Source organism: Grampus griseus (genome assembly GCF_964374135.1).
Source record: "Grampus griseus genome assembly, chromosome: 11".
Lineage (NCBI taxonomy): Eukaryota > Metazoa > Chordata > Mammalia > Artiodactyla > Delphinidae > Grampus > Grampus griseus.
Genome location: NC_139005.1, coordinates 51,088,499 through 51,105,417, shown reverse-complemented (window position 1 = coordinate 51,105,417; position 16,919 = coordinate 51,088,499). Strand labels below are relative to the sequence as shown.

The 16,919-nt window shown below is 34.1% G+C and overlaps 1 protein-coding gene across 1 annotated transcript in view; it reads right to left on the bottom strand.

Moving 5' to 3' along the window:
* Positions 1-16,919, bottom strand: part of TBK1 (TANK binding kinase 1) — a 38,978-nt gene that overhangs the window by 3,548 nt on the left and 18,511 nt on the right. The window contains exons 7-20 of the mRNA XM_082666484.1: positions 14,986-15,096; positions 11,428-11,607; positions 9,443-9,639; positions 8,523-8,581; positions 8,035-8,126; positions 6,451-6,552; positions 5,555-5,633; positions 3,312-3,433; positions 3,137-3,213; positions 2,507-2,546; positions 1,905-2,006; positions 1,685-1,781; positions 1,184-1,290; positions 880-951 (exon numbers count right to left, since the gene is read on the bottom strand). Coding sequence (XP_082522610.1) covers positions 880-951; positions 1,184-1,290; positions 1,685-1,781; positions 1,905-2,006; positions 2,507-2,546; positions 3,137-3,213; positions 3,312-3,433; positions 5,555-5,633; positions 6,451-6,552; positions 8,035-8,126; positions 8,523-8,581; positions 9,443-9,639; positions 11,428-11,607; positions 14,986-15,096 — 1,437 coding nt within the window. The remainder of the gene's footprint in view (positions 1-879; positions 952-1,183; positions 1,291-1,684; positions 1,782-1,904; positions 2,007-2,506; positions 2,547-3,136; positions 3,214-3,311; positions 3,434-5,554; positions 5,634-6,450; positions 6,553-8,034; positions 8,127-8,522; positions 8,582-9,442; positions 9,640-11,427; positions 11,608-14,985; positions 15,097-16,919) is intronic.

Below are 16,919 nucleotides of genomic sequence, written 5' to 3'. Positions count from 1 at the left end.
TATGAACATGTTTGGTCATTTATTTGAGAGAACAGGGCTAGTGGGGAGATAGGAGGCTGGGTTCCAGCTCCAGTTCATCTTTTCAGCTATGAACGTCAACACCTGTGGAATATGGACAAGGACTATCTGCTGTGCCCTGGAATGCAAGGCTGGAATGCACGCTTAGTGAGGCCATGCAGCGTGAAAGTGCCCTGCAAGTGTACAAAACACCACATAAATGTGAAATCCTTGTGTTAATATCTTGCGGGTGAGAGGACCTGTGGAGAAGCACCTAAGGGCTGGAAAGAGAAGGCTTCTATTCATGGGCCAAATAGGACTTAACTTCTCTGAGGAACCCAGACAAGGAAACAGCCACCAAAGTGGCTTTATTGGCTCTGTACATTTTCCAACTCTCTTTCTCCTTGATCTATTAGGACTCTGGAGATAAGCAGACACTCAGCTCCTCAAAGAACTCCATGAACAGATGGCGCTCACGTGCAAGGAGGGGTTCAGAGGGCTCTGAGTTACATAGCACTGATCAGAGTGCTGGCATCTCCTAAGCAACTCTGAATCCAGAATTGAAAATGATAATTCTTATGAGAAAATGTTTTGAAAAATGTGCAAAAGATTTACGTTTTCACAGACTGATTCAAAGAATTCTATTAACCAGTGTTTCTATAAAATGGAATCAATCACAGTTGACTTGTCTTTATCGAAAGAACCCCAAACACATTAAAAGGCACCATGAAATTCACAAAACCTAAGGGTTCTGACTTAATATTCCTTTCCCACTGCTTAACCTATTGATACAGGAAGACAGACAGATACAAGTATAGATGTATGTTTATGTACTCAATTGCATATATAATTACAGGGCAGAATGATCTTTGTATTACTCACCTTTCTAAAATATGATTATTTTCAGCAAGTTCTTTAACTACCCCTTCCATTTCTTCCTTTAATTTCTTCATACTATATTCAAAATAAAGATAAAAGTACCTGTGCTCAAAAAAAGTATTCAAGTGTTTTACAGTTTATATTTATATATAGTATGTTTAGTTCTCTAGATTGATCTAAGTCATTAAATAATATTAGCAAATGTATTCATAACAAATATAAAACATTTCAAAATAAAAGAGCAAGATCACAAAATGAAATAAAAACAAATGGAAACACTACAGTTACCAAATAATAAATTTCTTACCCAAGAGTCATTTCTACTAATGTGTTAGAACATGGATAAATTGGGGTCATGGTATGTTTGATTCCACTGGAGGCTGCAAACATTTTCTGTGGCAAAGTTTCTTGTAACTAAAACATCAAAAACAAATAAACAAAAAACCATATCAATCACAGAACAGAATACTTACTACACATCTTATATCAAATGTTACAGGTTTTAATAAGTCCTTTAAAGCTTTAAGTTTTAATTTCAAAACCATCAGTGATATAATACTTAAAACTTTTTAAGAAAAACTTTGCTTATAGATGATTTAAAAAAATGGTCTATCAGATGTTTTTCACTGTAAAACATCTTAAAACTTGGCTCAAAATACATACAAGTGGGCAAGCAGAGCTGAATATAGGCATATTATACCCTATTTCTCTCTTCTCAATCATTATCAGATATAAACTTAGAAGAATTTTATTTTAATTTTTCCTAGTAGGAAAAAGCCTTTTTTTCTAGATAATTTTGAAGCTATACCTCATTAGTATAGTCTTGATACTTTGATACTTCTTCTTCAATATCAAAACACTGATTAGTTAGCGATAATAACTGTTTCCTAAGATGAAGCATCTTTCTGAAAACCAAAAAGAACCAATTAATAAGCAGTCTAATATTATTTTTACTTAAAATATATAATATACATTAAATTATATATTGTGCAGACAATCACTAATCACCCCCCAGAAAGTTTACTTACCTCATCCATTCTTCTGACTTATCCAAAAAAGCCTCGTACTTTTTAACACATTCATCTGTAAAGTGGGTCATAGCTTTTGTTGCATGATAATACAGTTTTTGCCTGTAATTTAGAAATAATCAGAGGCTTAAACCAATGTCACTGTTTCTATTTCCAATATTAAAGAATTTTCAAATATATGAAATTTATTTCCTGTAATGACCGTTGTTGGGTTTAGAATATTTACGGTAAAAAGCCTAAGGTTTCTAAGACAGACATTATAGCAGTAAGAGGAGAAAAAGAAAGTTGATAGTGGAGAATGGTCAAAAACTATTTATCGAATGAGGTTAAGGTTAAGGAGGTGGTTAAGTCTGCCCTTGCCTATGTTCTCCATTATCTGTCCTTCTGCAATCAGAGCACAGGAGGCAGAAGAAGACTGCCCCCTTATTCTCCCGTCTCAGTAACCTCTCAACCAGGGGCCAGATGAGTGGGCCTCAAATATGTGCACATACAGTAACAATTCTATAAAGTCAAGACTAAAATGTATTTTTTATTATGATTAATTCCAATGTTAAGAAGAAACATAACCAAAAATAATTATTAAACATAATCTGGACACTTACTTATCAAATTTGTGGATTTGTTCTTCATTATAAGCTAGTCCTAAAAATAAGAATATGTATTACTCTTGTAAATGTAGAACCATAAAAATCACATGCAATTTTTTTTGAGATTATTACTTCATAAAGGCTAAGAGTTTAAAGCAGATGTCACAAACTTCTGACCCATGGGTAGATACTGCCCACAAATGCTTTTATTTGGTCTGTACAGTGCTAACGTTAAAAAAAAAATTAACTGCCAACATTTAAAAATCAGGATATTTCTAATAAAGTCTATTTCTAGCTTCTCTTGAGGCCTAGGAACACTGGAAAAACAATCAGGTGAATGTGACTAGTGGCTCTTCCCTTCACATGGGGGTGGGGGTCCTCCTCTCTAGTCCCCCTCAGTTTCCACGGGCCAATCTCATTCCTTTCCATTACGTGCAGAGGTTTCAGAGCTCTGATCCCTGATTTGAACTACTCAAAAGGTTGGTTTTAAGGATAATTTTTAATACATTCAACCTCTTCCCTGACAGAACCAAGTCTCTGAAATAAATAACTTATGTAGACACCCTTACAAATATACCAAATTACTTCAACCAAATTACAGCTAGTAGGGCTGACTCAGATTAACAAATGGAAAATTTTACTTACTACGTTCTGCTTTGTCTTTTTTGAACTGATAGTAAATCTCTGTAATGCAATTTAACAGGACTTGTAGCTTTTCTACACTATTTAAGAAAGAAAAATCCAAATAAATTAATTGAGTCAATGTGAAAAAGGACATTTAATAATAAGAGCAGAAACTGCCAATGCAGTTATAACCTACTGTCTGTCTTTTGGATGAGTGCCTTCTTGATGGGTCCATGTATCTGTCAGCAATCCACCTGGAGATAATTTGCTTTCAATATCCTGAAGACTGGTTTCTATTGTTCCCTGAGAACTGGAAAGCTAAATAAAACCAATGTGTTCAGATCCAGATTACCAAAAATCAGAAATGATCATCACAACGCCAATGGAGCCTAAAGTTTGAATAACATTTCTTTTGTAGATTACTTCAGTTCAAAGTCAGAATAATTATTTTTATCTTTAAATGCAAGGACAGTTTCTTAGGTTATATTCCACCAAGAGTACAATATGATAATAAAACATGAATATTAATATATTTTATAGGGCTTCGCTGGTGGCACAGTGGTTAAGAATCTGCCTGCCAATGCAGGGGACATGGGTTCATGCCCTGGTCTGGGAAGATCCCACATGCTGTGGAGCAACTAAGCCCGTGCACCACAACTACCAAGCCTGCGCGCTAGAGCCCACGAGCCATAACTACTGAGTCCGCATGCCACAACTACTGACGCACGCGCACCTAGAGCCTGGGATCTGCAACAAGAGAAGCCAATGCAATGAGAAGCCCGTGCACTGCAGTGAAGAGTGGCCCCCACTTGCCGCAACTAGAGAAAGCCCGCACACAGCAATGAAGACCCAACGCAGCCAAAAATAAATTAATAAAAAATCTTATATAAAATATATTTTATAAAACATTGCTTACATCTAATATTCTTTTTTTTAAAAAACATAGAAAATACTTTTTTTTTTTTGCAGTACGCGGGCCTCTCACTGTTGTGGCCTCTCCCGCTGCGGAGCACAGGCTCCAGACGCGCAGGCTCAGTGGCCATGGCTCATGGGCCCAGCTCTCCGCGGCATGTGGGATCTTCCCGGACCGGGGCATGAACCTGTGTCCCCTGCATCGGCAGGCGGACTCTCAACCACTGCGCCACCAGGGAAGCCCTCAAATTAAGTTTTATGTGGTGGTTTATACTGCTACTAGCAACAAACAAGCGTGCCCTTTGCATTCTGCTCGTGTTAGCATTGGCATTATATATAATTCTTAAAGCCTTGCTAATTTGAAAGACAAAATGGTATCTTACTGTTATAATACACAATTTTCTATTACTCTTGTGGTTGAACTTTTTTTTCCAAGAGTTTCACTTAGATCTATTCATTTTTAAATCATTTCTAAATGTTCTCTATTTACTGCAGATTTAATGTTTTCCTTATGCATTTGTATGAGCTATTTTCATATATATAAAAAAACCCTTTATCTCATTTTCTCAATCTATTTGTTTTTTAATATTATTTTTTTTAACATAAGACATCTTGGGAATTCCCTGGCGGTCCAGTGGTTAGGACTCCGCACTTTCACTGCCGAGGACCCAGGTTCAATCCCTGGCTGGGGAACTCAGATCCTACAAGCCGCGTGGTGTGGCCAAAAAGGAAAAAAAAAAAAAGAAAAAACCAAACCAAAAAACATATAGAGATCTTAAATTCTTTGTTTTTTTAATTTTTTTTTAAAATTTATTTTATTTATTTATTTTTGGCTGCATTGGATCTTCGTTGCTGCACGCGGGCTTTCTCTAGTTGCGGCGAGCGGGGGCTAATCTTCGTTGCAGTATGTGGACTTCTTATTGTGGTGGAGCACAGGCTCTAGGTGCACGGGCTTCAGTAGCTGTGGCATGCAGGCTCAGCAGTTGTGGCTGGCGGGCTCTAGAGCACAGGCTCAGTAGCTGTGTGCACGGGCTTAGCTGTTCCACAGCATGTGGGATCTTCTTGGACCAGGCCTCAAACCCGTGTCCCCTGCATTGGCAGGTGGATTCTTAACCACTGTGTCACCAAGGAAGCCCCTTAAATTCTTATATAGTCAAATACATATCTTGCTTTTCATGCTTTATGTCTTCTTTAACATTAATGTTAAGAATGTGTTACCTTATATTTCTAAAATATGGAAAATATTTTATGGACAAAGTTATTTTTTACAGCATTACATAAAAGTGTGAGAAGTAGCAAGCAACCTGAAGGACCAACATTAAGGGGGTAATAAGTAAAACTATTAATAAATCAATTGGCTGCAATATCATGTCTATTTAAAAAGTAGTGTTCCTTAAGTTGGGAAAAGGCTGTTCTTTCTCTGGAGATCTTTAGGTACATCATGTTTCTAGGAAAGTTCGGATCTAATCTTGCCAGCAAAGGAACAGATTATGAGCTCACGATTGTCAAAATTTTGTAAATACTTACTCTCAACAGTTTGGTGTGTATGTCTGAAATTTCACCTAACTCTGCTGCTTCTAGGTTGATCTTCATCAACTTTTCATATCTGTATGAAAAACAAGTACAGAAAAATTAAATGAGCATAAAATTTTACATGAGCATAGATTTTAAAAGATGTTTTATAAATTATGAGTTTTTATTATCATAACTATTTAACAATAGAATATTGAATGCAAAGCGTATAAGCAACAGATCCCAAGAAAACTTGATGTCTCCGTAAAGAAGGAATTTTATATACTTCTGCTTATAAATTTGCAGATTAAGAGATAAACTATAAAAGACAACTTTATTTCAGTCTTATGTCAGGATAATAGTCGAAATACTAGATTTCGGAAATAATGGAGGTCAAGAGTATATACTAGTTTCACTTATTATATTTCCTGTGCAGTACAAATAGTATAGCCTAGGAACAAGGCAGTTTAAAATATCATTGTTTCAAAAAGGCATTCTCAGGGGTAAGATTAATAAGGAAGAGTAAACTAAAAGTAATCTCCAAATTCTAAAAATACTACCCAAATAGGGTTCTAGAATACCTCTTCCTACTTCCTTTGATCACAGGTTTTATATTTTCCTATGCAGACTTGTCTGCTTTGCAAGGTAAAAAAAATGAGATGTTTCTATTTCAGATTCCTTTTCCTTTTCAAAGGGAAGGAGAAAATGCCACCAAAAAGATGGTACTCATTTCTTACTGAAATGACTGAGTATTTTTGCCCTTAGGAGGAAATGACTTAATCTAAGGTTGTCCCTTAATAGAAAGACTTGCAGAGCATGCTATATCATGCCAAGGATAACTAAACAAACTAAACAGAAATGGAAAATCATTGACATTTTAACCACTATTAGTAAGGAAGTAGTCTACTTACACTTTCACAGTCTTTTCAATGTTTCTGATGCAGAAATCTAACGTGATCACAACTTCCGTCTTTTTGTGAACAGTTTCATTATAATCATCTTTAACTAATTCTCTAAAAAATAATAATATTCCCATTAGTTTATCTAAAGAATTATTTGTTTTCTCTTGCCTTTCACTAATTACACTGCTGTACTACTTTCTGTTCAGACAAACTTAACAGTCTTGAAACATTATGAAAGCCAATTCACTTTTTACTACTGAAAGCATCTCTGTAACGCTTTATACCTATCCAGGGTACAAAACCATTACCACTTACCAGGTTAACAGTTTAGAAATCTAAGGCATTAAAATTATATTAAGGAACAAAACTAATCTACAATCACACAAATAAGCTGAACAGCATTACATTTTATACCACTAGAATTAATTTTTAATGCTCAGAGTAGACTATTGTCTGATTTATTAAGCAGGATGACACAGTATATAATATAAATGAAGACCTTCTGATCTATATCAAGGGCCAACAAACTAAGGACTGATGCCTGTTTCTGCTAAGAAATGTATTTACATTTTTAAAGGTTGTAAAAACAAAATGAAAACAGAATTTGCAGTCCACAAAGTCTAAAATATTTACTAACTAAAAAAGTTTGCCAACAGTGGTCTACGTGAAAAACTATTTTCTCATGACTTATTGAACTAAAAGCTAATAAGTAAAAGAAACAAAAGCTTCATGGAGCAGCGACTGGAGTAGATAGCAGCAGCAAGAGAAAACAAGAGCTGTTAGCAACAATGCTATGAAAATAAATGGAGTCAACACTTAGGTTTTTCCAGAAACCATTTAGTAAAAACAAAAAGGCTTCTTAATGGAAAGAGAAAAGCATAGGCTTACAAACTGGATATGTGAACACATAAAAAAAAATTATAAGCATAAATTTATGGATTTAACATAAAGGTGACAGGAAAAAAAAGAGCCTTATACTTTTTTCTTCTTAGAAACAGCAGCAGAAGAACAAGAATGATGAAATGCTTCATATCTGTTTTTTCGAGAACGGAAGGACAGGTGTGAGGTGGGTAAACGTAAACTGTCACAAGCATTAAAGCCTAAGGGCACTGTTGAGTCCATTATTATGTGTATATAAAACTGAAACACTTCAAATGACGTTGTATAGAACTAGAGGCACAATTCTTAAGAGACTATTCATTCTCCATTTCTATCAGATGGAAAGATGACATATCATATATTTATCCACAAAACGTTTCTTAGGGCCACGGGGCCACGGCAGTGAAAGCGCCGAGTGCTAACCACTGGACAACCCGGGAAATCCTATATTTTTCTCATTTTTTTTTCTTAATTTTAAAATTCAGATACTATTTGTTCCTATCTGTCTCATAAGATTTTTGTAGGAATCAAATGGAAAAAAAAAAAAATAGCTGCTAAATGTTTTGTAAACTGTGAAACAAATGTATTATAATAAAAATCATACACGTGACCCTACCTAGTCTGAAGAGGTAAAGCATCAATGATGGGATGATTACCAGGTATTTAATGAGGCCTATGCGAAGATCAATTTTCAAATTTCAATCCATTACTTACATCAACCATCGTATCCCCTTTCGCATTAATTCCTGATAAAGCAGCAAGGTACTGGCAATTCTACAGGCATAACACACAACTCCTGTTACTGCCTAATGAAGAAATACAAAGTGTCAATATTTGGTGCGAACTGTGGTACAGGGTAAGAAAAACTTTCACATAAAAATTTTCAAGCTTTTGTGTTTTTATCATTAAAAACACAGTAAGCTACTAATTTCTAAAAGCTAAGGACAGATATAACTGCAATAAAAATTTTAAATAAACATAATGATGGTAAAAATGCACTGTCTCAATGGAGAAAATTTTCCTATGAGTTCAAGAAAGGATACGAAGAAGAAAGAACACAAAAATTTGTCATGGGTAACAATCTAAATGAGTAATTTCCTAAATTACATAGGTGTATATAAAGATACACTTTTTATTGCTTCCACTATTAATAAGATAATTTTAATTCAGATGTTTATACAGTCATTTAATTAAATACGAACCTTAGCCATGCTGGCATCCCCATCTAAATCATAACGTGGATGTACTTTAGGGAGGGAAACTGAAATAATTAAAATCAGAAATAAAAAATTATGAATTATTTCATCCTTCATACATCAACCTCCAAATTAAACATTAACCTCTAAATTACCTCTAAATTAAATGTTAGTGGTAAAACTCTTTAATGTTCTTTTCCTGGTTAAAGAAAACCACTTGAACAAAATGCTCATTCCTTAACAAATTTCCTGCATTATTTCTAAGGAGTTTCATTTCTTTTTCTTAAATATATTCCAACATAACAAGCTCAATGCTTTCCTTTAAATCTAAATCAAATCCCAAGATCTAAACAGAAATATAAAAATCCAGGTAATTTTTTTTCACCACTAGAATTAATAATTTAAAAGATTCCAAAATGCAGATCTAATTTTTCTTAAACTTCAAAGCCTGGAAAAGTGTCCTATTCACCCTGGAAACAATAAATATTTGCTGAGATTTATGATACAAAAGGTTATTTTGAGTGTTAGTAAAATAGTAAAAGCAAAGAGCTACAATAAAACATATATGACAAACTATTTTTACCATTTTATAAACAAAATATTTAACGTCAAATTTTGTTGCACACAGGGTTTTAAATTTTACTACTACTCTAATTAACTTACAAAATTTTAATATTTATAAAAGTTCTACATTAATGTCATCATCAGTCGACTTTATGAAGATGACAATCATTTTTATAGTTTTTTTTTTCTTTTTTCTTTTGGCCGTGCCGCATGGCTTGTGGGATCTTAGTTCCCTGACCAGGGATTGAACCTGGGCCCTCAGCAGTGAGAGTGTGGAATCCTACCCACTGTACCGCCAGGGAATTCTCAGGGTTTTTTTTTTTAAATGGCTAGTAAGAACAATAAGAGAAATCCCAACTTACTTTTTTCATATATCAATCCTATTGTACTCAGAGGTTCCCGGCTTACTACAAAGATGGGATTTTCATCAGCAGTTTTAGGGAAATTTTGTGCCAGTCTTCCAGGTTCTAGAACTAAACGTCGTCCTTCATATATAAGTTCTTGATTTGAAGAAATAATTTTGGTTTGTTTATACACCAGTTCATGAAATACAGTAGCACTGTGTGAGAAAAATCCAAAAGGACAACATAATTGGGATAAAAAAAGAGGTAAAAAAAATTTTTTTAACGAGGGCCACAACATCTATTTCTCAGTGATACTTTAGATCATGACCAGTCCACAGAAATGCTGCTCTGTTGATGTGGATACCATAAAGTCTATTAAATTGAAAATTCCACATAATCTGCCTATACAGCAATCAATTCTAAAATATTTTTATGTTTGATACCTATATTGGATATGTGCAATACACAGGAGTTTTAATATTTAATAACAGGGAGCCAATATGGCAGAGAGTTTAAGGGCACAGACTCTGGAATCAGAACAGCTGGATTCAAATTCCAGTTCTTCCACTTACCACTTAATTGTTGTATTACCTTCAGTTACTTAACTCCTCTGTGCTGAGGTTCTTCATCTATAAAATGGGAATAACAGTCTCCACCTCACAGAATTGCTGTGAGGACTAAATGATTTAAATATATAAAGAACTGAGAACAATACTTACAACATGACTATGTAATGTTTGTTAAATGAATTAATAAAATCAGGCATTTTCAAAATGATGTTTTGGGGAAAAAGGTAGATTCTCCCTAAACAGATTCATGAAATCAAATAAACGTTCCAGCAGCAACGTTGTGATTCCAAACAAAAAAAAAGCCACTTTCAAAAAGCCTCTGCTGTGATTTTTGGCTCAGGCTTGGGTGGGCTTTTTATGTTCATGCACTCTTAAGATGAAATAGTGGCCAACACCTATGGTACATATCTATTCAGGCTATTAAGCACCAAAATAAAAATGAATAATATATTTTAACCAACGTTATATGAATATTATTTTATTCATTATATTTACATTATATTTAATGTTTATAATATTGTTAGATATAGACTAGACAAAAATGTCTAAAATATTATTCCATCTAATTGATTTTATTCCTTAATAAATTATCAGTGAAAGTCTCTTTTTGAGTTTTATGAGGCATCAAAACTGCTGAGTCTTGTCAAACAGCAATTAAGGCATATAGAAAGGGTGTAATGTTTTTTTCCCTTTCATTTTAAAAAACATTTTTTTTGAGATCTTTGTAGATTCATGTGCAGTTGAAAGAAATTATATGGAGAGACACTATATACCTTTTACTCAGTTTCCCCCAATGGTAACATCTTGCATAAGTATAGTACAATATTACAATCAGGATCTTGACACTGGTATAATCCATCTATTTTATTCAGATTTCCCTAGTTCCACATGTAAGGATGTGTATGATTTAGTTATGTAGTTTTATCACATGGGTAGATTTTTATCACATGGGTGTAATGTGTTTTTTTAAGATAAAACAAATGGTTATTTCCCTAGTACTCAATAAGGGCTTTATGCCACATATGCAAATAATAACTACACTAACTATCTTTAAGACTTACACTTTAATATTTTTTAAGTGACAAGACAATATTCTTAATAAAACATGGCCCATTTACTAGTAAATGCTATTTGTAGTTATGTGATTATGTAATTTAAGAGAAAGCACAGAAAGGAAAATAGTCCTGTAAAACTTGCAATGTAAGAACAAGCTAATTTACCTGTAAATTTTAGAAAATTAGAAAACTAATCCTTTTACTCCAAAGATAAGTGAAAAGGAATTTACTCAGCACTCAAACGTTTTCTAAGCAGAAAATGGGCACCTCTGGTGAAGCTGGGACATCCTTTCTACTTCCTCTCCTGATTTATGAAGATACGTAATTATTATATAACAAGACATTACAGTACAGGAAAAAAATATAAAGAGGTACTTACGTATTATAGCTATGAATATAAATTTTATGAGCTGTCATTTGTTGTAGCGAAAAAACATGAATTATCATCCGGTGAAGTATATCACTTGTTTCTGCAAAAAACTGGTCAAAACCCCAACACTTTTCCTGATCTGCCTCAAGGATGTTTGCAAGAACAGGGGTAAGTAGAACTTGAAGACCCCTAAAATAGTATTGAAAAAAGTTACATGAAGAGTGAATGTGTTATATTCTGTCTAGGTACAAAATCATAATATTTACCAACAAATCAAAGGAACTATTATTAGATTAGATTAATTTAAAATTGTAAAAAATCTGCCAACTTTTCAGAAAGCCAGGTAACCTTGATTTAATATTGCCTGTCAATGAACCAGGGGTTACGGTATTTTTATGTTAGCTTTTACAGATTATTTTCTTTGATTCTCTCCTCCTCAAGTTTCCTCACTTTTCCAAACATATTCTAACATTGTATATACATGCTATCCAGGTGAGATAAGTTGATTGGAACCCTGTGGTCATGAGGATAAGATAATGGTTTAATTTCAGGGTCATTAATGTCCTTTTAATACGTCACTCCAATACGTTAATTTTTTATGTTGAATTCATATGCCTTTTGTAGTACACTTCTTTAGAAAGGAAAATTACTATAATCATTTAGCAATCAATGAATGCCAATTCAACTAGGAATAATCTTTGACTAATAAACTTAAACATTAAAAAAAAAAGAATGGAAGGACCTTTATTCTTTCTCATGCTTTCACTGAATTTTAAAATCTGCTTAAATAGACTCAATTATGGAATTTCAAGTAGTCTTAAAAATATATTCTTGACTACACGACAGACACTGGAATAATTCCGTGCCTGTTAACAGTTTTTAAGGTATGCAGTGGACATTAAAATTTTTGCCTAATAAGTATCTATGCTCCCTCATTTTGTAAGAGAATCCACACTTCTCTACTCTCTAACTCTACTCCCTGTGCATAGATGGGCATGACAGTCAGGTTTGGTGATTATGATTGGTCAGAAGTGGCCAGGTGGTAGCATGTAAGTTGTTAAATAAGAATCAACCCAGAACTCTTTGCTAAACTATCGAGAAAGAAAGTCTGTCTTTCCACTGAGCTTCCAAAGCTGTGAGAATGTGAATCTGGGAATGCCAGCAGCCATCTTGTGGCTGCCAGGAAAGAGCCTGGCTGAAAGTAAACAGAAATCAGAGAAAAGCAGAACTGAATGATTTGAAGAGACCAAGTCTTGATGACAGTCTGAATCTGAGGATTCCACTGGGCTCTGAGTTACATACACATGTGAACTTTGAATTATAATGTCTATCTATTTTTCACTTAAATCTTGTTTCACTTTAACGAACTGGGTTAGGTTTTTCTCATTGGCTATCCAGTCTTGACTAATTAATACATACAAGAAAGAGGATGGTTATCTTTTTTCTGTGGTTGTTACATTTTTGGTAGTTGATTTTATTGCTGATTGGTAGTACTTAAAGTCCTTACTATTAAAAAAAAATCATATAATATACTTTCTGATACCTGAGCAATTTTTATCAAAAAATTTATAACTTGGTGTACTAAAGAATAATTAGATAAATAAGGCCTGTTACCCTCCTGAAATATGCAATATATAGTTCAGATTGTCAAATTATTGAGTCTGCGTGTCAGCAATATAGTTATTAAACAGCAGGTGCTCATTTCCTGACCCCTTTAAATGTTATCAGTTTTGCCTGAGATCTCCAAAATGAGTATTTTCCAAATCAAAATTTAACACAGATCACTATTATAATATTAAATTTCTGCTCTCCAATAAAGTGACCTTCTCTTGATAATTCTAGTTGCATGACACAATTTTATTTTGGAGACTTTTTTTTTTTTTAATTTATTTTATTTATTTTTGGCTGCACTGGGTCTTCTTTGCTGTGCACAGGCTTTCGCTAGTCATGGCAAGCCGGGGCTACTATTTGTTGCAGCTGTGTGGGCTTCTCATTGCAGTGGTTTTGCTTGTTGTGGAGCACGGGGTCTAGGCGTTTGGGCTTCAGTAGTTGTGACTCGTGGGCTCTAGAGCACAGGTTCAGTAGTTGGAAGTGTACGGGCTTAGTTGTTCCGTGGCATGTGGGATCTTCCAGGACCAGGGATCGAAGTGTCCCCTACATTGGCAGGCAGATTCTTAACCACAGCGCCACCAGGGAAGCCCTGGAGACTTTTCTTTAAGTAACACAGAAAAATGAAACTGTCAGGGTAGTGGTTTTCAAAAATGATTTCAGCACTGGAACTACCAGTTTAAATGAGTTTTCACAGCAATATATAAAATAATAGGACATATTTTATTAGCTTGTGATATATATATAGTTTAAATAAATATTCTGAATAAATATATTTATTTACTTATATGTTGAAAGTAATACAAAGAGCACCCACAGATTATAAAAGGCATTAAGCCAGTAAATCATAACCTGTGTGTGTTCACTTGTGGATTATACAATTCCTACACTCAGGAAAAATAGAAGTTAATTCAGTAATTACAAATTCTAAATATTGATGAGTGTCTTGGTTTTATTTCTAGAGTAAAATCTAATAATTTACTCTCAAATTAACACAACTTTGTAAATCAAATATACTTCCAAAAAAAAAAGATATAGCAACAGAAAAAAAATTTACCCTCTACTTTTAATTTCTTTTACCTTAAATCTCTCTTTGTGATAACAGGATTCATATATAATTTGAGTTCTGGCTGCCATAATAAGTAAGACCTATATGAACATTTGAAATGCTGGAAAAAGTAGTAGAAAACTGTTTTTCTTTCTTTTTTAAAAATTTAATTAATTAATCAATTAATTTATGGCTGCGTTGGGTCTTTGTTGCTGTGTGCGGGCTTTCTCTAACTGCGGCTCGTGGGGGCTACTCTTCGTTGCAGTGCATGGGCTTCTCATTGCGGTGGCTTCTCTTGTTGTGGAGCATGGGCTGGCTCTAGGTGCGCGGGCTTCAGTAGTTGTGGTGCATGGGCTTAGTTGCTCCGCAGCATGTGGGATCTTCCCAGACCAGGGCTCAAACCCGTGTCCCCTGCATTGGTAGGTGGATTCTTAACCACTGTGCCGCTAGGGAACTCCCGAAAACTGTTATTTCTCACCTTTTGAACAATATGATTACTTTTTGAAAATGAGGAAAATATCAAACTTCTTGAGTGTTTGTTTTTTAGAACTCTAGTTATTCCTATCTGTGCCACTATTTGTGCTATGTCATTATGAAGGTCAGCACAAGAGATACCAAGGTCCTTAGCTGGATCCCCACATAGCACACAATTCCAAGACCAGTGATTAGCAATCTCAAAGATGTATGTACACTCTATGTCCTAAAAGAGATCTGGCAAAATTATTTACATAGACCCAAATCGATCTTTATATTGCCAAAGATGAAAATCACGAATCAAGGCATATGGTTTAATAATATCTACTGAAACATTAAACAAAACAAAACAAAACTACGCTTAAGTATTTGTGACTTTAGTCAACAAAGATTCCAAACACCAAAGTGCAGAAGAGAACTGGGTACACTATACTTACCGAGAAAGACTACAAGAAACGGGCATGTCTCCACTCCAGTCAATTGGTCCATTTTCTGCTTTCTGTACTCCAGATATTGCACCAGAAGGCTTTCCAGTAATTATTTTATACCTTGGGGGGAATAAAAGCAGATTAAAATAAGTAGTTTGTTACTGCATAGCCTATCAATGGGCTTTGCAAAAATATTTCCTCAGTTGCACCTACAATTATCTACTAGACGAAACTTTGTGATTGATGTTCACAGGATCCATAAAACAATCAAAATACTTTGAATCTGACTGACTGAAGTAGAATAGTGGCTGTACGATTACTTTACTTATGCCATAATTAATTTTCATTTGGGTTCTCACAGTGCCATAAAACAGCATCTTGATGTTCACAACAAAAATATTAATTTTTCCATCTGAAAAAATTGAGCAAACACAAAAAAAGTTATGTTACAGAATATCTCTAGACCATAAAAAAAGCATCTAATCCCTCTTACCCAGATTATCCAAAGGCACAGTCAACTGGACCATGAAATTACTGGAGAATGAACAATAGCTTTCTTTAAAAAAAAAAAAGATAAAACTACACATAGCACAGTAACAGAAAATTTTTGCATATTGAAAACATATATACACATATAGGAATAGATGTGTGTACCAAAATTAAAAGTCAAAACTTAATCTGCTTCTCGAGGAAGGTGACAAAAATAAAGATGACTTAAAGAAAGAGATGGATGGGAAGCTAGAGAATACTAATAATGATAGAGGCAAGGCAGCCTTTCAGGTGTCAGCACTTTCCAAAACAAAACCATAAAGTAGGAGAGGAAAACAAGGTTCATGCCTTCCAGATGAAAATGTAAATCATAACACAGCAGAATCTTACATAAGTTTATAAATATTATTTCTGGCATAATTTTTTTGGTTTGTTTAATGTCTACATAAATGCGCTCTGAGCAAATTAATATATTCTTTAAAAGAGCAGAAGAAACCAGTACAACTGATTTGGACCGCTTGCTGCTTCTTCAGTAGAGGCAGCCAGGATTTCTGCCTTAAGAGATTTTTCAGAGAAGAAGGAAATTAATGTGAAAAATAAGTTGCATTCATGTGAGAACCATTTGATTGTGGAGAAATAAGCAGAGATATGTGAGATTAATGCAAGAAAAGAGAAGTGAATAGAATGAATGACAATTCTTAATCAAGGTAACGCTTATAAATTCTTGAAAAAACTTAACTAATTTTGTTAAGATCCATATACAAATACATTTATTAACATGTAAATGAGATGCTGAGGGATCATCATGGCTATAATGTGAGATGAATACATCACTCAATAGTAAAGTAAAACAGTCATTATTACTTCTTTAAGCGCTTCTGAACAATCATTAGCATCAGTATTCATAAACAGTTGAGTTTCTGTGCAAATAAAGAAAAAAATTCTTCTAATGGTATTATCTGCCCACATGGTGGTCAGATAAAATCATCAGGTATTCCTAGTTGCTTATAAGTCATGTTTCCTTTATTAGGGAGCATCACACTTTTATTTAATCTATTTTTAGGGGAGCAAGACATGCTGATACTGTTTTAAAACACCTATGACAATAAAAACATGATTAATTGTTGGACACACTTTATGTTTAATGAGGAAAAACAGAAATTGACTCTTAGCCTTCATTAATGAGGAGATTTTATAAAAAGGACACTGCTGTAAAGCAGTCTCAAGATGATGCTATACCAAAATCATCAGTACAGTAATGGATAACTTCTTCCCATGAATTTGTACACTGTCCTTGCTGGAAAACATTTAGATACCCAGGTTTTAGCAAAAGTCATCGTTACCAGTTGAACTGGTTTACTTCCACAAACAAAAGAGAAAATATGCTTCTACTAATTTTCTGAGATGAGATTAGATAAAAGATTGTATATTTACAGTTGTGATTATTACTTTAT